This window comes from Tasmannia lanceolata, unplaced genomic scaffold, assembly GCF_043159265.1.
Source record: "Tasmannia lanceolata isolate RefF3 unplaced genomic scaffold, GAP_Taslan_0.1 ptg000048l, whole genome shotgun sequence".
NCBI classification, from domain to species: domain Eukaryota; kingdom Viridiplantae; phylum Streptophyta; class Magnoliopsida; order Canellales; family Winteraceae; genus Tasmannia; species Tasmannia lanceolata.
The window spans coordinates 2937258-2963213 of record NW_027518725.1 but is presented as its reverse complement, the minus strand read 5'-3'; the positions used below and the strand labels follow the sequence as shown (position 1 = coordinate 2963213).

The 25956-nt window shown below is 38.7% G+C and overlaps 1 protein-coding gene and 1 pseudogene across 2 annotated transcripts; both read right to left on the bottom strand.

The window, feature by feature from the left end:
- Positions 1-2801: 2801 nt before the first annotated feature.
- Positions 2802-4013, bottom strand: LOC143864266 (uncharacterized protein At1g76070-like). Its single transcript, XM_077375177.1, has 2 exons — positions 3452-4013; positions 2802-3235 (listed from the first exon to the last, which is right to left on the bottom strand). The coding sequence occupies exons 1-2, from the start codon at positions 3860-3862 to the stop codon at positions 2942-2944; spliced, it is 705 nt and encodes a 234-aa protein (XP_077231292.1). The 5' UTR covers positions 3863-4013; the 3' UTR covers positions 2802-2941.
- A 5169-nt stretch (positions 4014-9182) lies between these two features.
- On the bottom strand, positions 9183-20298 carry LOC143864388 (DNA-directed RNA polymerase II subunit RPB1-like; annotated as a pseudogene). The gene is made up of 13 exons (XR_013241150.1): positions 20102-20298; positions 18984-19247; positions 16397-16696; positions 16096-16254; positions 15807-15968; positions 15484-15704; positions 14512-15073; positions 14065-14351; positions 13704-13962; positions 10336-13403; positions 10186-10257; positions 9690-9737; positions 9183-9593 (listed from the first exon to the last, which is right to left on the bottom strand). The product of XR_013241150.1 is annotated as a DNA-directed RNA polymerase II subunit RPB1-like (transcript).
- Positions 20299-25956: the final 5658 nt, after the last annotated feature.

The following is a 25956-nucleotide window of genomic DNA, read 5'->3' as shown; positions in this document are numbered from 1 at the left end:
TGTTTTACCTCTGTTTAAAAGCCTTCCAAGTTCCAATAGAGCTTCCCAGTAACTCGCCCGATTCGATTCCCGTTTATCTTGACTTAGTACAAGTTTTGTCATACAGCGTCAATAAAAAGCTCCTTAATTTGACTCGTTCAGTTATAAAATGTTAATCGTGCCAACATTGACTCACCCGAGTCGACTCTCTTTTACCTTGGTCGAGTATCTGTGGAGCACATGTTCTTAAACACTATGAAACCACTAGGTATGTCTCACCCATGTCAGTTATCTTATCCAATTTAATTTTTTTTTTGTCTTTTTGTTTACACATAGGACAAACTTATATGGTGTCACCCTGCCTTATATGGTGTCACCCTGCCTTTAAGCAAATACTACTACCCATTCTTCTAATTTTCTTTTTTTCTTTCTCAAAATAAAGAATTATATTAAACTAGGTAACATGGCCTCTAGCAATACAAAATGGTGAAAAGTCCATCAAAATATAAAGAGCAATAAAGCCATGTGGGTGGTTCCTCAATTTACATTTACATCACCATCATTTTTCCTAAAATTCGTTACTTCACCCTTTTCGCCGGTCTGTCCCCCACACTGTTTGTTTATGGATACTGGTGACAAGTTGGCCACTGATCGAATTGACTCCAGAGAACATGACACGGTCTTCTATTCTTGATCTCAACTTTCAAGGAGGAAGTACTTACTATTTCCCTTTCTATTCAAGCACAAGGATCAATGTGGTAAGTGTCCACGGTTTGTAAGGAAAGCCACCATAAAGTGAATTGAAATCACAAGGGCAATCAATAAATAATCAATAAATCTTGGTGGGCAGAAGTATTGACCTTTTGTCATCTCAACTGTTGTTGCTCTCCATTGTGATTGCTAGGGAACTCATTGTAACCCTTCATGGACCCCCTTCTTAAATCCAAACTTGTGTGAACTAAGTCAAGTCTAGATGTTACTCCATCTTTCGTCTTTAAACATTAATAGGCATAGCTGTTTATGTGGGACTTCTACATCGACAAGCAAAAGTACAAGTAGGTGTGGCCACTTGTTCAATGATACAATCCATTCACCTCTTGGGCCTTGCTATATAAATGGGTGTTAGAATATGTGAGAACTCACTGTTGGATTGGGTTGAGATCTCACCATTAGATCATCTTGGTATTAGATTAGGCAAGTTGTTTAGATGGCTAACATGGATAGATTAGGAAACTAGGTTGGATAAGTATTAGGATAGTTTTCTTCAATAATTAGCTTGATTCCATTCTATGTTTATCATGTGAGTGCTCTGTATAAACACTGATTAGTATCTAATGTAATCAAGCAAAAGATTATTGAAAATCTCATTTGATTTATAAATGGTTCATGGGAAAACATTTACACATCGAACAATCCTAAAAACTCTGCAATTTGGATTACATTACAAAAAGGACAACAATTAATCCATAATCATCAAGAAATTGGGATGGAGATGGGGATTGAGTTAGAGATGGAGGTGACTGGCGGTGATGGAAATGGCCGTGAGAAGATGGAGAGAGGCGGGGTGGATTTTAGTGGGGGTTGGGGGCACCAAGGAATGCCGGAGATGGTGTCTCCGCCTCCTCATTTCTCCTCTCTCTTGCTTCTCCTTAGAAGTCCCCTCTTTTAATTGCATTTTAGATTTTTATATAACCCTAAGTTGGAAAATTGATCTGAGCCGTCCATTTACCATCAATGACCTAAATGGCCTTTTTGCTTTGGAATTCTCTAGAAGCTATGCCATCTTCTTTCAATCACCACCATCTATTTGTCTCTTTCATCCTACAACCCACATTTGTTGCTTCATAAAGAAGCCATGTCAAACTCTAAGAATGCCCTTAAAATGAGAGATTACTCTATTTCCCACGCAAAACACTTTTTGTTTTTGTTTTTTTTTTCTAAAAAGAAAATTCACTTTTCTTTTAGAAACAACAGATAGTGTGTCATTACTAAAAATAAGTATTAATGATATTATTAATAATAAACAAAAATGATATATTTCTCGGATTCGGATGTTAAACGGATCGGATATACCATTTACCAGATTCGCATCCGCTAAGAGTTGGATATCTCATAAACGGATTCGGATAATATCCACTTGAAACGAATCCGGATAATATTCGCTTTAAACAGATTCGGATGCGGACGTAATCGAATTTTCGAATATCTATTTACACCTCTACTTATATTGTCAACAGTCTATCTTGTACAACTATGAAAGCACCAATCATAACAAATGTTTCTCTTTTTATAATCTAACTCGAAACTGACCTTTCCAACCCAATACCTCAATCTAAAATAGCTTTAGCCGGATTTCCAACCAAAGCATATCTCAAATAAACGTCACATTCAGGATAAGACAAACAAAAGGGGGTAAAAAAATCATTGCCCAGCATTAGAAACTGGTGTATTAGTATAATATAAAAGATCCATCTCAAAGCAAACTCCCAAAAAGGTTAAAACAAAAGAGTTGCTTTGCTTTGAAACCTTCAAACTTGAAGAACACCTTGAAGGATCGAACAACAGAATGGGGGCCGAAAATAAAAACCATCTCCCTTTCTCTTCTAGACACCTCGATGGATCAAAGCAATAGAATTTTCAACAATGAACAGCCCAACTTGGGCATGAGGGTGTCATAGAACTTGAACAGTTTTTTTGGGTTCAATACAATCATAAACATTTAAAAAAGTAAAGAACAGGAAGAAACTGAATACAGATCTTTGGAGAGCTATTTCAATTTCTAAATTAACCACAAAGCAAAAGTATACACACAAGAAAACCCATGAACAAAATACAACATATGTGCTAATACCCATGTTGAAAAAATCTACAAATCAATTGCAAAATTTTCATATAGGACTTTCATTTTTACAACCATTCCAATACCCAAAAATCTAAATAACAAAAGAAACCCCACCTACTCTTATGTGTCCTTTGCCAACTTATCCAATTGAAGAGGCTTAGGTCGATCCATGGTTCTTCTCTTCCAAATGCTCACCTCCTTCCTTGGCCCCAAAGCCACCCTACCACCCACTCCTAGTGGGGCTGAGTGAGGTATAAAATCTTCTTCTTCTTCTTCATCAGATTGATCTCTCTCTTCATCAGAAAAGTAATTCCTACCACCATCAGCCCTCCAGTCAAAATCCGCAAACGCGCTGCGCCCACTAGAGAACTGTTTCAACTGACTCAAAGTCGGATCTCGCGCCGGAAGATCTACCTGTTAAAGTATAAATGATTAAATAAAAAAACACAAACTCTAACAACTTAAGCTTCTAGAGTAAATGGTTATTTCACATGGTATCAGAGCTATTGCCTCGCAGCGGGTTCAAACCCCCACAACTCCTTAATATTAAAAAAAATCCACGCTAACCCAAAAAAAAAAGTATAAATGAATATATAGCAAAACTATTTACAATTGATTGTTGCACACTACCTTCTCCGCCTTGACGTCTGATCTCCGGCCAGCGAGGAATATTCTGGCGAACGACGACGAAAATTTTGGGCTCAGCTTAGGCTTCTCTTTCTTAACCTTTTCTTGTTTGGGAGATGGGAACTTAGCTTTGCAAATTCTCTTCTTGTGCTTGATTTGTCCTATACAAGAGACTTTGGGGGAGGTGGGTTCTTGTGTATCAAAGCTCCCATTCCTCGTCTTTCGCCGGGCTTCCACCGGGATTATCGAGATGATCGGACCGGAGAATCCTTTTCCGGCGTTGTGTTTGAATTTGTTTAGATTTTCTTGTCTTCTTTCACGGCCGGGGCTGTAAGAAGGATTGGAAAATGAGACTCTGGCTGTTTTGGGTAGAAATGAGAAGATCTTACTCTTTGATCTCTTTGTTTTTTCCATTGAATTATGGAAGAAGGAGATCTCTTATTTCGCAATCTGTTTGCTGTAGAATTGTGTAATATATATAGCTCCACAAAGATGAGAAGAAGAGGAAAGGGAGAAGAAGGAGGAAGAGGGTTTGGTCAAAGCACCCTTGCCCACCAAATTTTAATATTTGGCCGCTAGCTTACTTGCCGGTGCTGCAAATCAAAGTTCAAAAAAAAAAAACCAAATGTGACTATTATGCCCTTGATCTTTCATAAAAGGACATTATGAAAACGATAACCAAGAGAGGAACTTGGGCACCTTAGTGCTGCTGCCATGTGTATGAAGCTAGGGGTATGATATTTTATGAAAGTACTAAGGGCATTCTTGTCATAAAAACATGGATATTATTGGCCAGTTAAACCAAAGTACAATTTTTTTTACTGCAGTTAAATGGACGGTGAGAAAATAAAGAAACAATTATCAGTTTTCATGGGAAAATAAAGCATTAGGGACATGTTTGTCATTTAAGAGTTAAGACCCAAGAAGGGTATTTATTTAAACATGACATTGTCAGAAAAGGCAACCGGAAGCCACTCGCATGGGCATTCCCTTATGACAGAGTAAACAATTGTAAAGAATAAGCACGACATTTTTGTGCTAACTTCAACAAATCAACGGCTTGGATTACAGCGTTTTAATTATTTATTTTATATAGGCGGTTAACTTGGGAAGGCTTGAAATGCCGTTATAGAAGTAGATTAATCCGATATTACTAGATGAGAATGCTGTAGAGCATAACCTCATTGTAATATAAAGAGGCTACTCCCATCATAGGGATTCAACCCGATTTTGGCTCGGGTTGGGTTGGGTTAGGATTTGGAAAAGCTAACCCGCTTTAATTTTGGGTTAGGTTAGGGTTGAGGCCTTGGCAACCCAACCCAACCCAACCCAAACCAAACCCAACCCGAGTTGCACCTCTAACCCATTATGGCATAGTAGGACCTACCTAGGACTGATCCGAACTGTCCAGTTGTTTGTCTTTGCTTTGGATCTCCTATGGCCCAAATCACATGAATAATTCAATTGTAACATCAATTAATATGTAATTTTTTGTTAATATGGACGGTCAAAAACTATATATAAATAGGGAAAAAAGTTTCTGCGGTATCGCTCACCATGAGCAGCCCTCTAGATACCCCATTTCCCATAGTTGGTTGAGTCATCCAACCCATTGGTTATGCAGTTTATAGGTAGGATTAGGGTTATGGCTAGGGTTAGGGTTATGGTTATGATTAGTGGAGATTTTCAAATGGATGGCTGCAAATTAAACTCCTATAAATCGAATGGTTAGGATTATGGTATGGAGGTGGTTTCTTAGGGACACCCTATCTATGTGAGATCCTATAGAATGAATGGGTAGGATGAGTCAAACAACATGCAGGTGGTGTTTTATAGAGGGCTGCTCACGGTGAGCGATACCTCATAAAACCTTTGCCCGTATAAATAACGGTACATATCCAGTATGAAAATTTTCAAATTATTTGATCTTTCTATAAATCCGATATATAAATGATAGCCGATAAGCATGTTCTTAGAAATTTTTCGTCCAACACCTCGGATATCCGGTGTTAAGCCTATTATGGGACATACCAACATAAATCGGGATAGAAATTATTCAACCTGACGATAAAAAATATATATATTTTGAGAAAACCCCACCAATTATTTTATTAAATTAAAAAATATTTGGAAGTTAGGAGCCTCCCATCCCTAATAATGTATTTGGTGCCAAAATTTGCTTTTGGGGATTATACTATTGTGAATAGTTTTAACTTAGGTGTAGGGAAATGAAGTTTAGATTCAGTGTTACCACCTAAGTAGGTAGTCCTTCAATTTCTTTCTCACCACAATAGTTCTACAAGTGTACGGTGTGATATAAATAGATACGGTGGACCCAACTATAAATGAGCGGCCAACTGATCTGATCAGAGGACCATAATCATCCTATGGATGAATTTTACGAATTTCATGAGGGTTTCTACCCACTTTCTTTTAACCGTCTATTTGCTTAGGATATGAACTAATGGAAAGATCAGACCGCGGTATATTCATGGCGGCCCTAGTTTCAATAAGCCGAATGGAGATCTTGATCAAAGGTCTAGAATCATCCGATGATGGTAGGACCAAGGACAATAGGCAGGAACTGTGATGGCCTACAACAAACATAAACCAGATCATCGTTCATGTGTTAGTGGGTCCATCCATACGATGGTTGTTTTACTTTTTCTTAACAAAAAACAATGTTTTTACCCTAGGAATAGAAAAAAAGAAATTGATATTGACACCCATAAATTTTGGCATTTTTCAATTTCGATGGGTCTTATTCAATCATTTGATGTGTTTTTAGTTTCAGTTTATATACAAGACAAACTCACATAGGTGTTATGACTAATTTGAAGGGTGTTTAATACCCACCCTCATTAGAAAATAATAAGATTGATTAGGTTGTAGCTCTTTCGCTACATAGTTAGGTTAGAGAGAGATTGATATTGAATGAAATTTATCCCACATTGCCAATTCTTTGTTTTATTAGTTCAAGAATAATGTTTCCACGTATTGCCACTTCTTTGTTTATTAGTTCAAGAATAATGTTTCAAAGATGTGACAAATCAGATCTTTTGGCACTGGGAATTACACGATCGTCGGCCGTACACATGGCATATCTACATTGTGATCGGCTCCATTGATCTCGAAGTCCGCCTCTGGTCCCACTCATAGTTTGACATTTGGAAGTGAGTGATTGGGTGCACAAAAAAATTATTATTCATTGTGATGTTTTTCCTATTGTGAGTAGGCAGTATTCTAGGGGAAGTGATATTTCCGCCCCTTTTGATCACCAGGAACACGCCCTATCAGTGTTTGTGGCAATCAGAGGCATTGAATTCTTCTGACATAAGTACAACAGCCCCTCTTTTATCATTGATGCACTGACCGGGGGTGCTCCTGGTGATCAAAAGCGGCGGATATATCATTTCCCTATTCTAGGGATGATTCAGTAGTAGGGGTGCAACTTTGGCCTGGGTTAGGTTGGCCGGGTTCCCCCTAATTTTATCATGATTTTAAAATCTTAATGGTAATTTTTTTCTTTCTTTTATTTTCTTTCTTTCTTTTATTTTCTTTTTTGCTTTTACCAACCATAACCCAATCTGGCCCGATTTGACAAATCCTGATAGACGGGTTGGACTATGGTTGAGAGATTTAGAGGCGGGTTGAGTTAGAGTTGACCCTTCTTGACCCTTGGCTCAAGTTGGGTTGGTTAAGGTTTGAGATAATGCTACCTGAGTTGGGTTAGGATTGGCCTAAACCCCACCAAAATTACAACCCTAATCGTCCTAATCGGTAAGGCCCAACCTCATTATAATATAATTAAGCAGATCTACTATGACACGTTAGGTCCTCCCTTTGAAAATAGCCCAAAATTCAAGTCAATTGTCCAATTGTAATGTCAAATTAGAGTCAAAATACGCATTATTGAATGCATGCTTGGCATGATTCTAGGCTTCTAGGGCCATGGGAGTCAGATGGACGGTTTAGATCTGTCAAAGGCGGGACTTACTATGCCGCAAAGGGCATGCCCCATTCTTTTACAATGAGGCCTACCGAACCATTCATCCGCACAATATTATACATGAGAAGAGTGTGTCCAAAATATTTAAATAACTTATTTTTTGTCACAAACATGAGGTCTAAACCGTGGTGGGTCCTAGTTTGGATCGTAGTCGTGGTGGGTCCTAGTTTGGATCGTAGTTACGAAGTTCGGATCTGGGAATAGTTCAGTGAGACAAATGTTCAAATTTTTTTGAGAAAACGATTAGAAGAGCTCGAGAAATATTCAAAAAAATAAAATAAAAGGAACCTGGTTTTCTGTTTACACCACCAATGTATCATTCACCAACGTCCTAACATGATGGAAGAGAACCAAGGGGCCATGATCTCATCAATGAACTATAGAAATCTCCACGATTGATCGACCATCCAACCATCTGATAACATCAAGGAAACTCCCTCCAATTTGATCGACCATCCCCATTACGTGCACCCTCGCCTTATAACGTGATTTGACGTGAAAAGTGGGCAACTTTAAAGCTTTTTTACGTCAAATCACCTTATATGGGGAGCGTGCACGTAATGCAGGGGGATGGAAAATACCATTGCCCTAAAAAACCCAAGAAAAATTCTCTCAGAAGTGTTTTTCTTGCAATCCAAACAGGCCTAAGAGACTATCCATCACTCTTTCCACGAAAAGGCTTTATGCCGTGGAGGATTGCCCTCACTTCCGCCTTAAGTTTGGGCCGACTTTGTGGGATGATCCAAACCACTCGTTTGTTGGGCCACACTAAATATAGGTTGTACCCCATAAATCATCTACGTAAGATGATCCTTACCCTCTGATCTCTCTACATGTTACAGGGTTGGGATCATCCTATGTAGATGATTTAGAGCGTACCACCAACTTATATTGTGGGTCATGTTTTGAACGGTCTAGATCATCATACAAAGTGGGTGCCACAGTACTCTTCAAAAAATACTGAACGAAACCTTTCTTTTTGCAAGGTAACAACTTAATACTACCGAGTGCTTAACCCCTTTACCTAATGATTGCGACACATATGCACCTTCCAAGTCAAGCCCACAAAAATTCACCCAAATCAATGAATTTTTCAGCCATCAAAGTCAGGTGAAGTTCTTTAACCCTTCTCGGCCTCACTTCTGCACAGGTCCGCTCATTTCTCTACACTCCGACTCCCAAGCGATATTCTCCTCTGCCCGTTTTGCCTGGTCTGAAAAACAGATAATGAGAAGGGAAGTGATACTTACGCCCCTTTTCATCACCAGGGACACCTGGCGCCAGTGTATCAATGACTAAAAGGGGGCTCATGTACTTGACGTCAAAAAAATCCAATGGCCTTGATTGCCTCGTACACTGGCGCTTGGTGTCCCTGGTGATCAAAGGGGGCGTAAATATGACTTCCCTAATGAAAATTGTTGAAGAACTTATACCAAAAATCTGGGCATTTTCCCTCGAAAACATATGCTTTACACCATAGCGACCCAGAATTCTCCCTCCTTAAAGCATCTACTTGCAACCACCATTACAGGGCCTTGATCAAATGAGTCGCAGTGTCGTGGCATCGAGCCCATGGTGTGGACACCCGCATTTTTATAATGTGCATCTGCATTGGCTCAGTCTTCGGACAAGTTAATACGACTACTTACACAAAATCAACATCAGACCCTGTAGAATACAGCTCAGCTTGCATTGCTATCTTAATTATAACCTTCCTTTCTAGGAAGCTCTCCAAAGAAATATCTTCTTGCTAGATTTTTCAAGAGCAACAAGGCAAGCTACCCATAATACAGAATAAAAGGATAAGAAATTGGGAATATGGTCTAATGATAATTATCATTTATTTATTTTTTTGAAAATATCATGATATCTATCATATAAGCCCACGTATATACATTTTTCTTTTCTTTGTCATCTATCCTATATGATAGATATCATGACAGACATTATGTCAAAAACATCTCAACCGAAGTGAAAAAAAAAAAACAACCAGTTTAGAGTCATGACTTAGCACATGAAAAAATCTTCTTGCCTCAAGGAGCGCTCTCCTCATCCTTATTGCTTAATTGTGTTGTGTATTGACTGGTTGATGATGGGGGGTACCATGGCGCAGTTGGTGAGTAGCCAGTACTTGGACTGCGAGGAAGAAATGGCCAGTTAGTTTATTGCTGATTAAGAAGAAAGCTTTGAATAGTAATAAATGAAAGAAATAAAGATGACCCAAACCTATACTGTGTAGAATTCGGGCTGTAATCTACGCTCGCACCAGAATTAAATGGGCTGCAAAAGAAAAAGGGTAATCACCAATATTAGGATGTTTCCACATGCAAAATCTCATTCGAGCTACATAGTTCTAGCAACTTCCACCATACAATCACTGCAATGCATGTTTTGGAGCAGTTAAGTTTCAAATGCACATGCCATTAAAAAATAAAAGATTAAAAAAAAAAGGTTTCAAGCGCACGAGTTGGAATCCTTTCCAGTCTTTGCCTCTTGTAATCACTGTTCAACAACTCCTCAAGTCAATCATTGTATCCGCCGAGTCGACTAGGTTTTACCTTTGCCAAGTTTTTGTGCGAATCAAATACAACTAACTAGACATTCATAAATATGTGCTAGCATACGACATGCACATAACCACAAGGGCACAACCACTCAAAAAGATGGCAAATAACAGCCTATGAGCAACATAGCAAAGGCTTGGCTTATAATAGTGAAATAAATTTACCTGCTGGGACTGTATGTGGGACTTGGAGGAGAATATGATGGAGATGTTGGTGAATAGGATGGTGAAGTTGGGCTACAACATAAGTAAATAAAGGTTAGCAAGATATAAAGCATTAACACAGATATTTGACCCACCATTGCCAAAATTTACCTGTAATTAGGAGATGGTTGACCGTAAGGACTGGATGGTGAGAGCCTGGGACTGCTTGGTGAGTAAGCCAGAGATGGACTATATTTTGCCGAAGGAGGATTGTAACTTGGAGAAGTAGGGCTGTAGCTGGGAGATGTCGGGCTGTAGCTGGGTGAAGTTGGACTATAACCAGGAGAAGTCGGGCTGTATGCAGGTGATTTAGGGCTATATGAAGGAGAAGTTGGGCTGTAGGAAGGTGAGGTCGGGCTGTAAGAAGGTGAAGTAGGACTGTATGAAGGAGAAGTGGGACTGTATGAAGGAGATGTATGACTATATACTGGAGAAGGAGGGCTATAGACTGGGGAAGTAGGGCTGTAGCTTGGTGAAGTAGGACTGTAGCTGGGAGAGGTGGGGCTGTAGCTTGGAGAAGTTGGGCTGTAACTGGGTGATGTTGGGCTATAGCTGGGTGAAGTGGGGGAGTAAGACGGACTAGTAGGAGAATATGCAGGACTAGTTGGACTATAGCCGGGAGAGCTAGGGCTGTACGTGGGGGAAGTAGGGCTGTAACCAGGTGATGTTGGACTGTATCCTGGAGAGGTAGGGCTATAACCAGGAGATGTAGGACTATATCCAGGGGAGGATGGACTATAGCCGGGAGATGATGGGGTGTACCCTGGTGATGGAGTAGGAGAGAAGGCCACCCCACCAACATAAGGAGAAAACTGAGCATCTGTAATAGGAGAAGACCGGGCATTTGGGCTAAGCAAATAATTTGGCGACATCATCCCTTCAAGATATGGTGTTCCTAAAATGGGTGAGCGAGAAGGTGTCGCTCCAAAAAAATCCAAACCTTCCATGTAACTAGGAAGCTGGAGTTCAATTGCTTGCTGCAACATTTGATCATTCAAATATAAGGAACAGGCCCCTGTGCCAATGGGTGCAAGCTGACCAAGCATAATATTTTCAGTAACACCTTTAAGCTCATCAACTTCAGAAAACATAGCAGCGTCCAAAAGAATGTCCACAGTTTCCTCAAATGAGCATCTCATCATAGGCCCCGTGTCGTTACGATTAATACCATGACGGGTAATGGCCATTAAATGACCACGGTAGGTCATAGTATCACATAGAATAGCCAAGTGCCTATAATTCACATAGGACCCATCAAAAGATATAACCTCCCGCAACTCATCTAGCAGAGCCCGACGAACAGCCTCAATTCCAAGAACTTCAATCACTTCAATCAAGTGGTTACTTGTTGTTCTCGTCGCATCAACATCTTGGTGACAAAGAACAGCCAATAGATTCACACCTTCTGTGTCCAGCATCCACTCGGATCTTTGTTTGATTCCTTCATTTTCTTCAAACCTGCCTTTTTTTGAGGATTTCATGAACACTTTATTAATATCAGGAATGCCTCGTAGGGCCATTTCGGTCAACATGTTGCTCTCAATTTTCTTGAGGAAGACGTCATCTTCAGAAAATTCTTCATCTTGCAATTCCCCCTTTGGAGCCTCAGAATTCATTATACGTATACGAAGAATTAGTTTTTCAGAGTTGTCATCATTGAATATACAAGTTAAATCATTATCAAACTCGCAGTTAATTTTCTCGGCAATGTCTGCCATGGTCAATTTTTTGTCCACCATCATTTCCCGATTTAACTCTATGCGAAGCAACCAAGGTGAAATTTTTTCGGGGTCCACCTCTTCATCCGGAATTTCATAATAGGACTTGACAAAATCAAAATCCTCTTCAATAATGGTGCCCGTTGGATCTGGATCATACCATACCTCTGTTGCCTGTGTTACACTGCGCAAAGTAGTGTACTCCAAAGCACATTGAACATTCTTGGCAGAATCTTTTGTCTTGTTGGCATAAGGCTTAAGGTACACAGAAAGAGAAGGTGTTTTAATTTTCTTAGCAACATTTATAATTTCCCTCAACCTAGGGACACCTAACGTAACATTCTTGGCACTTACACCGGCATAGTGAAAGGTATTAAGGGTCATCTGAGTAGCCGGCTCACCTATGGACTGTGCAGCCACACATCCAATCATTTCACCTGGTGCTACTAATGATTGTAAAAACCGCGATTCTATCTCACCAATAACCCATTCAAATGCTTCACGAGTAAGCCTATATTCCTTCAACACACGCTTGCTGGCAAAAGTGCTGCGAAGAAGGATATTGAAGAAAAGGGTGGCATTTTTCTGAGCTTCCATGCTAATTGGGTCAGCGCCAGGAACAACTTTTAACCTTTCCTGAAGCTTATCAATTGCTTCAACAATCTCCATTGGATGCATTCCAGATGGCCTTCTCAAGTCAACCTTAAATGTCTTTTGAGCATTCCAGATAAGTCTCCTGAGATTCACAGGCATAGGCCAGGAGTTATCGCCGGTAGTAGCAATCTCCGTACCAAGCTGGGTTCGATCTGCCTCTAGTTTCTGAACTTCGGCATCAAACACATTCCGAAATTCCCTGATGGTTTTCAAATCCTCAACATGTACAGGTAAGATATAACTTGGATTCCAGTTATCATTGTCAATCTCATACCTGTAAACATTATAGAACTCGGATTTATTCATTTTCAAGTAATCCAAATTCTGTGATTCGATCCAAACAGCGTCCATTCCGTCTTCTCCATACAGAAATTGAATAACATCATCTAAAGAGTTCCTAACAGTACCATCGTACTTGACCATAATGTCCTCCATAGCCTTCACAAGACGCCTCTGAATATAACCTGTTTCAGAAGTTTTCACAGCAGTATCAATCAGACCTTCCCTACCACCCATAGCATGGAAGAAAAATTCTTGTGGAGATAGACCACTCAGATATGAGTTCTCCACGAAACCACGACTTTCAGGCCCATGATCATCTTTGGTGAAATGAGGTAATGTCCGATCAATGAACCCATAAGGAATTCGTTTAGCCTCAACGTTTTGCTGTCCCACACAAGCTGTCATCTGTGAAATGTTGATAAAACTTCCTTTGGATCCTGCTGTAACCATAGCCTTCAGATTGTTACTATCCAATAAGCTCTTTTGTGCACTTTTACCAGCATCATCACGAGCCGTATTCAACACCTAAGAGGAAGAGAATGTGTTAGGAACATGGTTTGAAATTTCGGCCGAAATTTTGGATTTCGGTTGGGACCGAAACCGAAATCCCCTGAAACCAAAATTTCAGAAATATCACAAATTTTAGCCAAAATTTCGGATATTTCAGAAATTTCAGAAAAATGAATTTTTTATTCAAAATTTTACTAATTTTCAGCGGTTACGGGGAGAAACCGAAAATTTAAAACCTTGGTTAGGAAAACCAAGACGAAGTATCTAAAATTCAAGTGAACCACTAAACGAGCTGAATTCGTCTAAGTTATGCACCTTATTCACCCTGTGCTCAAATGATTCCATCATAGTTCGCCCGGGTTCTGCCTCTAACGTCTTTTCTTGGGCTTCCTTGATAAGTTCTCTCACTTCGTTCTTTGCCCTAGCTATTGTTTCACTAATTTTATCCATTGTTGCAACATCAGCAATTGTGTCCCCAATTCCAATACTAAAACCATTCTGCAAAAGCCAATAGTTAACTAGCCACTGTGTATGTCCCAAGAACTTCCGGGCTGCATCAGGGCCAACCTCTTCCCTGCGAACCAAAATAAACATTTCAGAAAAAGAAAAGATAGCATCCAAATAGATTACAAACAGAGATAATAACATATCCAAGTTTGAGAAAACAATAGCATACCAGATAACATGAATAAGACTTCCAGTAGATGTTCCAAGGGTCTTCTTGCAGAGAGTGCCAGAAAGAAGCTCCCCTCTCTCTATTCGAACTTGGGTATCTCCCGGAGTGATAAATCCTTTTTCAGTATCTAAGTGCCCGGAAGCAAATCTTATCAGATTAATCTGCTTTGGAATGATAAGATTAAAAACTTGTTTTCCGGTCCAAAGGGATCTAGGCTTCAAAATAGCAGGAGCAGGTATTTTCCCATCAAAATCCTCCCACCACATCAAGATGTTCATAAAGACATCCTGCCACAATCCGAAAAAAATAAAAATAAATTCTCATAGTCCTAGAAGGAAACACTGCATCAAAAAACAGGAAATGAAAAATAAAAATGAAATAAGACTGTTTGCTGACATCTCCTTCTCAAAATAAAAAAGAAAAAAAAAAACTGTTTGTTGGCATCACCTTCTCTATGAAGGTATCTCTTTGGGTGATCTTTCGGCATCCTAAGAGTGTATCCTGGACAATGCCCATAACAGGGCGATTAGATTGAGGAGAAACTATGCATTTTGGGACCATCATGAGCTCCAAGACTTCAGCCCTAGTTTCAAACGACTGAGGAACATGCATGTTCATTTCATCTCCATCAAAATCAGCATTGTAAGGAGAAGTCACAGACAAATTCAAGCGAAAAGTTGAGTAAGGCATAATTTTGATTCTATGTCCCATGATAGACATTTTATGAAGACTAGGTTGCCGATTAAAAAGAACATAGTCACCGTCATTCAAGTGCCTCTCCACCTGCATACAAAATTGAATAAATAAAGAAAAGGTTGAAGAGTCAAGACTGAATTAAGAACCACGATTTTTAAGATGGGAGCCTGCCTTATAACCTAGCTCCAGATGATGATCACTACTTTTCTTCAAGTACCGGAGATCAAGCCTCTGCCCATCTTCCCTTATAATGTACTTGGCACCTGTTTTACCAGGGGGGGGATGGGGCCCATATTCTACCAACTCCTTCAGCCTGAAAAATATAATTAATTTTTAAAAATAGGAATAAGTGTTTAGGGGCCGTTTGGATACGTGGATTTTATATTCTTGGATTTTCTCAAAATCCTAAATGGGAGACGAGAGCAGAAGACCGTCCGTCGTTTTCTGATTTCTCGCCCTTCTTTCCCTAGGGCGAGAGAGTAGGACATTGTCCCATGTTTCCAGGTTTTAGAAATCTCAGGATGGGGGAAAGATTTCTCAAAACCTAGATTTCTTACTTAAAATCCAGGATAATGGATTGTAAAATTCAGAATTTTACACCGCTTTCAAACTTAAACCTGGATTCTAAAATCCACATATCTAAACAGCCCCTTAGTGTCTTGCAGTAGAAGAAAAGGAAGAACAAACACATTTAGAAGATAACTAGATAAGCAGATATGACACCTCTCAATGTTATATGGTGTCACAGTCTCCGGGTATGTTAAATTTAAAGCAATACTCCATGGTACTCCCAGTTCATCAATGTTAATTGTTGGGTCTGGTGTGATGACCGTACGTGCAGAAAAATCCACACGTTTCCCCATAAGGTTGCCTCTAATTCGACCTTCTTTAGCCTTAAGCCTACTGCATATAGATTTGATAGGCCGCCCTGAACGTTGTGTAGCCTGAACAGTAAAGCAGAAATCAATTGATCAAATTCAAAAAAAAAAAAAAAAACAGTAGATCAAATTCGTTATCAAGAACTAATGGATCTATACGATGCATACCCTCGGCTGACCCGGGAGCTCATTATCAAAATATGTAGCAATGTGAAACTGCAATAATTCAGCAAATTCTGATATGATGTGGGCAGGAGCTCCATTTCTCTCCTGCCTTCTGAGATTCTCATTGTGTCTGATAATCATTGCCAATTGATGAGTTAAATCATCCTGTTCCAGAGAAGAAAGTATACACGATCAATATATTGTAAGTCAAAATTAAATAAAAACCCTACCAAATGCCATGATTTTATAAATTTAAGGAAAACAAATTCACATAATAGTGGAAGTAGCTTGCCTCACTCCTGCAAGACGTGTCCATCATCACAGAAGGTCTCACAGGGGGGGGAGGAATTGGCAAGACTTGCAAAATCATCCAATCTGGACGGGCATACTTGGGGTCCAACCCTAACAACTGGCAATCCTCATCACTAATCCTCTTCAGAATACTAAGCACCTGATAAAGAAGCAAAAAACAGATAATGAAACAGATAATATATTTTATATTTTTTTTAATAATATATTTTTTTTACAATGAGTTCTAAAAAGCATGAAGAAGCATGAGAAAAAGAAGAAGAAGCATTTTGCACGGGGGTTACCCTTTCTGCAGAAAGTTGTTGCTTTCTTTCTACAGGTTCAGGGAGCTGTTCTTTGTCATCATTTTTCTTCTTCGCAGCCTTGTATTCAGCAATCATTTTCATACCTTCAACAGTTAACTTTGGTTGTTGGGAACCACAACCCCCTCGAGGCTTCTTTAGTAGTTCTTCTGAATCTTGGCCTTGGACGTCAATTTCATCACCACCATCGCATATTGTTTTGTTTTTACATACATCCAAAACCCTTCTTAGTCGATGCTTTGGATTTCTAACTTTCAAAGCTTGCTTGAATTTGTGGTCCTCCTGCAAGAAGTCATAATAAATCAGAATTTCAATATAGTAGCCAAAGTTAGCAGCCAATCCAGATAAACCAAAAAATAAGAAAGAAAGAAAAAAGCTCATATAAGAGAGGGAGCTTCGCAGGAGATAGAACCTGTATATTATTAGTTATTCTGTGCAAGCAAGCGTCACAGTTAATTATCAGTAACAAATATTACCGGCTAGCAATTCCAAATTTGATAATAGCATATAGAAGAAATCATTTCTGATTATTTCAAAAACCACTGCATGAAAAATAATCCCAATGATTTTCCATGAGAAAGGGGCATGCTGAACCGTACAAAAAAACAAACAAACAAACAAACAAACTTAAGCTGGATTCAAAGAATGCAATTTATCTTCTTCTTCTTTTTTAAATGGTAGGAAAACTTCATTAAGAAAAAGAGGCACGACCGAGCTGGTCAATACAAATGATAAAGGAAAACGGAAAAACAGCAGAAAATACACGAAGCGGATAGAGGACTGAGGGCCCTCAAGGGGGAAGCTAACAAAAAAGGATTCCCATAAGGCTCCTTCCAATGCTAACCTATCCGCCTCATTGTTGGCCGACCTTCTTATGTGGTGGAAGGATATAGATGCCCCTTCAAGCTGATTCTGTATTTCATCGCACCAATGGGGCGGGAGAATTCATTTGTCTGCCTACGTCCAAGATGAGATGCAAGAAATCCAAACGCATACAAAAACAAAAAAGCAAGAGTTACATTGTTCGAGAATTCGGTTGTGGGCCAACATCCACGGGAGAAGAGTCACCATCTCCATATTAGGGCTAAAATCTCTCTTTTCTACCGTTTATATTAACCAAGAAAACACAAAAACTCTATATCACCTTAAGCATAAAACCCAAATGTAGCTTAGGCTACTGATATTCCCACTACCATTTTTGGATAATGAGACAAACTCTCCTTGTCTTTTATTATTTAATTGGCTGCTGAGAACTTTTTGGGAATTATAATAGCTTTTGACAGCTTGTAAGGAGCTTGTCGAGGAAGACGGTCCCCAAGAACGTGCAAACCATGGGCAGAGTAGGAATGCTCCACACTCTGGCCAAATGCGATGAAAGGAGCAAGGAACAATGTGGAATCTTGTCAAGGAAGGCGGTCCACCCAAACATGCAGACCCCAGGAGGAGCAAGAATGCTCCACAGTCTGGCCAAGTGCGAGAACGAGGAGCAAGGAATGATGTAGAAACTTCTTTGACGGAGAGATCGACCAGATAGCTCGATTTCTGAATTCTCTGAACTCCTAATACATCAAATAGGGTGGCAAAGACAAAAGGGTTTGGATCCGGAGTTCCTCTGAGATTTTTAACATCAAATCATATTACCAATTTCTTTTTACCAATTCTTTCGTCCTACTTTTCGGTTAAAAATTTTAACTCAACAGGAGTATATCAAAAAGGTGATACGATCCATCTAAATCACACTATATGAGAAAAACGTACTTCTTAACATAAGCAATCTCACAATCGGTGCAACTGACCCACTTGATGCCCTTCAATTTTCAATCAATGCTCACCTATGCAATGATCCACCCAAACACACTTCCCTTAATTGCATTTACGCTCTCCACTATCCCCGAAAATTCTGTTGTTGCATTTCTTCCAAACAGCTAAAAGAGTGGAAATTAAGCCAAACTATGGAAGAACTCAACCCCTTGTAAAGAGCAGGGAAAAGGGCAAAAAATACATTGTCAATCTCCATGATTGTTCAGAACAACAATCATCCGTGAAAGGCCTTTCAGCAGATCTTCAGTTTTAATGATCAATTTATTAACTTTGCTTAAGTGCCTTCCTAGCGCCATTATTCCCAATACATTAAGGGATTACTTTGTATGTTCTAACTTAGACTTGGACAATTCAAATCTTCAACTGAATATTCAAGTCTTCACTCATCTTCTTCTTGCTCCATGGATCTTCTTTTTCTTCTTTTGACTCCATGCTCCAATCTTTGTGCTTTGATCCATGCTTCTATATGCTCCAATTTGACCTTCAGGAAGAATGCTTAAACAACATTGGGATATTAATAAAACAACAATAAAAATGCTGTTGTCATCGTGGGAAAGTGCCAAGGTTGAACCTTTGGGCTAACATATGCTTTGCTTTTAATTGAGGATTTTAGAAAATTAGCCTCACAAAATTCCAATTGTTTCACTTCAGTTATCATACACTATGCCAAAATTCATCAAAACCCGTTATATCTAATCAATCCTTGCATTTCCAAGCGTACAATTCAAGAAGGATATCGTTTAAGCACCTTGTTGGCGAGGATTTTTGAGCAATTGAAACAGACGCAGCGCATGATACTAAGTACGGTCTTGAGAAACCCTATGTGGAACATAGGTTTGGCGAGCTCAAGATGCCCGAAATGGCCAGGGCACTCCGCCATGTTAGCGGTGCATGTTTCGCATTTCATTTTGCGATCAATCGTCCCGAGCCTAGGATCGCTGAGACCACCTGGTTTTGGTTTTCCTCTCTCCATCGTCTCACTGTGCTCGATCTGCACTACAGACATTTGCCTCTGCGAAATTTGCAAAATGAAAACCCAAATATCAAACCCTAGACAGAAACAGCATAAAAAAAACCCTAGAAATCAGTAACGAGAAGAAATTGGAGAAACTACAGACATTTCCCTCTACAAAAACTTGCAAAAAAGAAAAAAGAAAAGAGCAAAAGATCAAAACCGCCATTCAAAAAAAAACATATATCAAAACCCTCAACCAAAAACCCTAGAAATTCATAACGAGGGGAAATTGGAGACACCGCAGACATTTGCCGATGCGAGAATTTGAAAAAGAAAAGAGCCAAAGACAAAAACTCTAAATAGTAAAAAAAAAAAAAAAAACACCTATAAATTCCTTAACGAGGAGAAATTGGAGACACTACATTGCCACAGCGAAAATTTGGAAAAAAAAAATAACAGAGCTAAAGATCAACAGAAACAGCAATAACAAAAAAACCCTAGAAATCCGTAACGAGGAGAAATTGGAGACACTACAGATATTTGCCTCAGCAAATATTTGCAAAAAAGAACAGAGCCAAAGATCAAAACCATAAACAAAAAAAAAAAAAAAACTAGAAACTGCAAGAAAAACACCTAGGAATCCATAACGAAGAGAAATTGGAGACACAACAGACATTTGCCTCTGCGAAAATTTGCAAAAAAGAACAGAGCCAAAGATCAAAACCCTAAGCATTAAAAAATAAAACCCTAGAAAGAGCAAAAAAACCCTAGAAATCCGTAACGAGTAAAAACTGTAGACACTACACACATTTGCCTCAGCCAAAATAGGCAAAACGAACAATGCAGATGATCAAAACCCTAGACAACATAAAAAAAAACCCTAACGAGAAGAAATTGGAGAAGAGATTTACAATCTCATCGGGGCTGAGGATTCCGAACTGGACTAATTTAACTTTGGCGACCTCGGCCGGAGAGTAGGGAAATCTCATATCCATTGCGACTGATCTTCTTTGAATATTTCTCAACTAAAAATTAGGGTTAGGGTTTTTCAGAAGAGTTTTCTCTGAAACTAGGGTTTTGAGTTTAGATATCTTTTATTTGATTTGTTTCTTTTAATCTCTTATCACTTTTATTCTTGTCTTTCGTTCTTGAGAGAGAAAAGGAGGGAAAACAAAACGAGAGTGTGAAGAATGTATGAAAAGCGGGGTCCAAGAGGTATTTATATATGGGATTAAAACTCGGCGGTTTTAACTGATAGCCTAACATGTGCCGGGTGCACATTTATAAATTCGCTCCCACTGTTGAATAATTCGCACCCCCTGACGTTAAGAAGCTTTAAAGTCTGCCACACACCCCCCTCCTTTAAAGGGGTGCGAATTTATCATCGCCCGAAAAAAAAGTAAACACTTTTAATAAGTCTAAAACGTGTTTTAAGAGGAGTGATAGAATGAAGGGTGTCCTTGCCAAAGCAAGCTACAAGGGCGCCCTCATTGGTCCATCAACACTAAGTGGGCACAGAAAATTTAAAAAAAGGTGCATTTATTGCTCAGTATTTCATAATTTTCGGTGCTTTCTTAGTGGAGATGGACCAATGGGGGTACCCTTGTAGCTTGTTTTTGCAAGGGTGCCCTTCAATTTATCATTCCTTGGGTTTTAAACATGTTTAAAACGTTTTCCACAAAAAAAGAAAAAACAGAGTTTTTTATCCAAATAAAATGAGTTTTTTATTTTTTAAAAATGCAGTTTAAAATGGCATTATGCTAACTATGTTTCCAATTAGTCCCTGTTGGCAAAATAAATGCATACTTTTTAAAAATAATTGCTAAAAGGTCTTTACAGAGTCATTTTACTCATTAAAGACTTTAAAATGACACATTTTCGTCAAAAATCCTTTAACCCCGCCCAACCTTTAAGCTGTTTTAGCCAAGGTTTAAAATTTCGGTTTCGGTGCCGGTTTCGGACCTTGAAATTTCAAATTTCGGTCGAAATCTGGTACAAAAATCGAAATTAATATTTTATTCAATATTAAATTACTGAAATTTTGGTGAAATATTAAATTAATTTAAAAAAACAGATTTTTTTGGTCAAATTTCAGAAAAACCTAAATTTCGATTGAAATAGATGACCATTTCGGTTTTGGGTGGTTTCGGTGTCGGTCTCCATCGAAATTTCGGATTTCGGTCGAAATTTAAAACCATGGTTTTAGCCCATTTTCCATTTCCCTTTCAAATTTTTTGACAAAAAAGTTAGGAAACGAGGACGAAAATAGTATGTCACTCAATATTTTCATCAAAAATCCTTTGATAAGTGTTAAAGTGTTAATATTTTTCCTTTCAAATTAATTTATATGATTAACATTAATTTAGATGAATTTCATAATAAATTTAGGGAAATGATAAATGTGCCCCTTTTCATTACTTGGGACACTCCCAAGTAATGAAAAGGGGCACATTTATCATTTCCCTAAATTTAAAACCCGACCTTATTTAATTTTTTTTTAGAGCGGTTTTCAATTGGGTATTTTACTAACTCATTCCTCACTTTTATTATTAAAATGCCACTCTATTCTCATTTTTAGATGGGTTCCACCTTATACTGCTGAACCAAACCATCACAATGAGTTTTATTTGGTTGGGCCCACCTTGTTTGAAGATCCAATCCATTCGTTCATTGGGCCAGCATAAATAGACTGCCAAGTAATCATCTAAGATAATCCTAACTCTCTGTTCTCTATAGATCTGATGCTTGGGATAAACATAAGGACTTGATTCTCGGGGCATGGCCTATTTACATTGGGGCCCAATGTGTGAATGGTTTGGATTTTCTAACAAGGTGGGGCCCACTGCATTTTTAAAAAATACCGACTTTTGCAGGTTTTTTTATACTATTTAAGTTCCTAAATAATTCACTCACATTATATTATCATATACATAATTATTCCTAAACTTTCTTTAATGGGAGAAGGAGATTTCTAAATTATACATTTTCATCAATTTGGTGGTAGCTTGTTGGGAATTTAAACATGAAAAAGTGAAAAAAACTAAAGAGAGGCGTGCCTATATCAAGATTATCTCCACTGAATATATAATGCCCAGATTAAATTCAACCTAGAAATACACACCCACCGAGGCGGCGTCGGCTCTTCGGCATAAAGTCACGGGTTTGCTCCCTGTTGACGAGTGTTCGAACCCCGCCCCCGACTTACCTGATACACGTGGTGAGTGGGTCGTTGAGTGTATCCGTAGGGACTAGTCCTACTCCCGCAGGGGGTGGGGACATCCTACGTTATCAAAAAAAAAACCTAGAAATACAATCTACCTAAAATAGAAATATAATCTATTTTGAATATTAGAAATCTTAAATAGATTATAAGTAAAAAAACAATCTATCTAAAATATCATAAATCTTTCCCAATATGATTAATCATATTAATAGTAAAATATCCAATAAATTATGAATTTTTTTTCTTAAACTTTTTCTCCTTGTTTACTTTAGAAACGGAAAATATTCCTAAAATTTCTTACTTTATTTACACATGAAGAAAAGATGTCTCCAGCCTCAGGCTGCCTAATATCTATTAAGATGGGTTTTCGATTTATTATGAAATTCATCTAAATTAACATTAATCATTTCAACTAATTTGCAAGGAAAAACGTTAACAACTTGTTGAATGATTTTTGACAAAATATTAGGATACTATTTTCGTCTTATTTCCTAACTTTTTGCCAAAAATGGAAGGGAAAAGGAAAATGGTCTAAAACAGTTTAAAGGTTGGTAGGGGTAAATTTTTCATATTAAAGTTTTTACCCAAGTAAATCGACGCATGTTAGTTTTAGGGACCTTTTAGCAATTATTTTTTAAAAGCATGACGGTCTGGATAATATGCTTCTTCTTTTTTTTGATGGGTAAGCTGGGGTTAGGGACCATTAAGCATTTCTTTTGCCAAGTAGAGACTAATCGGCAAAAATCTCATAAATTAATGGGGGGTTTTGCAAAAGATGTCTTCTACTTTGATTTATTTGCAGAAGGTGTTAAGCTAAAGGAAACGATGCAAAATGGAATGAGAAATTTCATTCATTTCATTGATCTATCTTTGATGCACATGAACGATGCTTATAAAGGCATACCAAGATCTTCTCTGTAAATCATGCAGTATGAAAGGCATACAATCCTTTATATTCTCCATCTTTCATGCTATATAAAGTGATGCAAATCTTCTTGATAAATAAGGGAGAACACTTAATATGATATTTCCTCCGTATCCTCCATAAAAGAATGGAATTTTTATTTTTTGATGGGTAAGCTGGGTTAGGCATGGACCCCTACCAGATTAATAAAAATAGCAATTACACTCTGGTAAGCAATTAGACTCTATATCCATCCCTTTACAAGAGCAATCCGGTTTGGACAAAAAATCGGCAGCTCTATTTGCTTCCCGCCAAGTGTGGGTGAGTTTACAATCTTCAAATACATCCAAAACGGCTCTAATTTTGGCATGGAGTGGTTTTGCGCGCCAAGGGCAATCAAAGTCTCCATCTATCAGAATGGAAATTGTCTTGGGAAAGTTACCTAATATAGCCCACAGTGAAATTGTCATGGGAAAGTTACCCAAGATTGCCCACAGTTGACTATGGTTTCCAATAAAAAGAGTGTTCTACTTTTACAATTTGCAAATAGAGCCATCACATTTCTGTGAATTTTTGCAAATCAAGTAATGCCTAACAATTTGTGGCCAAAATACCAACGATGGACAAAACTTGTTTTTTTTTTTTTTAAATGATAATATATTAAAGAAGGCGGGCCGAGATGGACCACCTAAAATACAAAGATATTACAATCTAATCAATCACAGCAAAGACAGCATTGGAAACAACAACAGAACACCCCACTTCTCACGGAGGAAGGAAATCATAACACTCCAACCCCTCTTTGAACACACCAGATCTAGCGAGGGAATCCGCCTCCCCATTTGCTTCACGCCTAACATGCTTATAAACCATAGATGATTCTTCCATAAGATCATGAATTTCCTCAAAGAAACTTAAGAATCTCCACGGAGGATCTACTCTCCCTGATAACCACCTGATTACATTTGAAGAATCTCCTTCCACAATTGCCCTCTCATAAGAATCCACAGATAACAGCTTTATCCCTTGATATGCAGCTCTTACTTCCGCTTCAGACGAATCGGCAATTCCAATTGGACCTGCGAAAGCCCACAAAACTCCCCCTCTGGCATCCCTACAAAGTCCTCCAATCCCTGCTGGACCCGGATTCCCAAGTGAGGACCCATCAAAATTAAGAGTAATAGACCCTTCAGGTGGGGCTTCCCAATTCTGACATCTTTTCTCTCTTCTCAACCCTTCATTGCACACAATACTCCAACCCTCCCAAAGATCGAAAGCTGAGACGAACTTAAACGCCGGGGAGTTTTTTGCCCAAAAAATAACTAATGCTATGATTTTATTATATAACCAGTACACTGACTTTGATGATCCTTCGAATACTCTCGAGTTTCTTTCTTTCCAGATTACCCACCACACTGCTATCAAACATAACCTCCATAAGACTTTACCTTTTTGCTTCCAGGGCACAAATTCTCAACTTATAAACAAGTCCTCTATGGAATTGGGGAAGACCCAGCAGATGCCAAACCTGACCAATATCCGATCCCAAATCATCCTTGATACTTTGCAATGAACGAAAAGATGATCGATCGATTCCCCATCCTCCAAACAAAGCGAGCAATGATCTACCAAGCATATACCCCTTTTTCTCAGAAACTCAATGGTCTGGATCTTTCCATTGCACACTGCCCAACTGAAAAAAGAGACCGAAGGGGGGCCCATGAATTTCCAGACGGCCGCACAACTTGGAAACCCAATAGCAGGCAATAAATGGAAATAAAAGGATTTGGCAGAAAAAATACCAGATGTATTCCAAATCCAGATCCGTTTGTCCACCCCTCGTCTTTTTAAATAGCATCGCTCAATGAGATGAAGCAGCTGAGATATATCCGATAGTTCTCGATCAAAAAAGTTCCTTCTGAAACAGGGGGACCAAACCACCTTATTATGAATTCTCTCGAAGCACTCAGATGGACAAAACTTGTTAATGGAGATGAGAAGAACAAGAGGGAAAAAAAAAAAAGAGAACCTAGGGAGGAACAGTGGGAGCAGTGCTCAACCACAAAAGAGTTTCTTTACTTCATCCTAATCATTTCGTCAATGACCCAACATGCATAGATCAACTCTCTTTCAATTCCCCTGCCTAAATCATTAACTCCAATTACAACTTTCAACCATGAGGAATGCTAGCCTCAAGCGGTTAAATAGCCCCTCTTTAACTACGACTCGTTGCATTAATATTCGGGCACCCACTAACGAAGTAAATATATCTTGTTACTTATTTTAAGGAATCACGTGTCAACTTGTTGGGGCTCTTTGCTCAAACCAAAAAAACACATCTAACATGCCATGCCCCTCTCCCTCTCTCTGGAATGATAGATAATGCATCCACAGTAGCTTATCAAATTATGTAAGTATATGGAGAAGTTATATGATGGGTGGCCATACAAACCCATATTTTTCATAGTGTATGGTACGGCCCACTCCATAGGATGATCCAAACCATTCATTTGTTGGGCCACAACGTAAACAGGTTGTGCCCCAAAAAATCATTTCCATAGGATTATCCTAACCGTCCGAACTACTGAAGTTTCCATAATGTGCAGTTCCTCTATAGATTGGAGGCTTGGGATTATCAT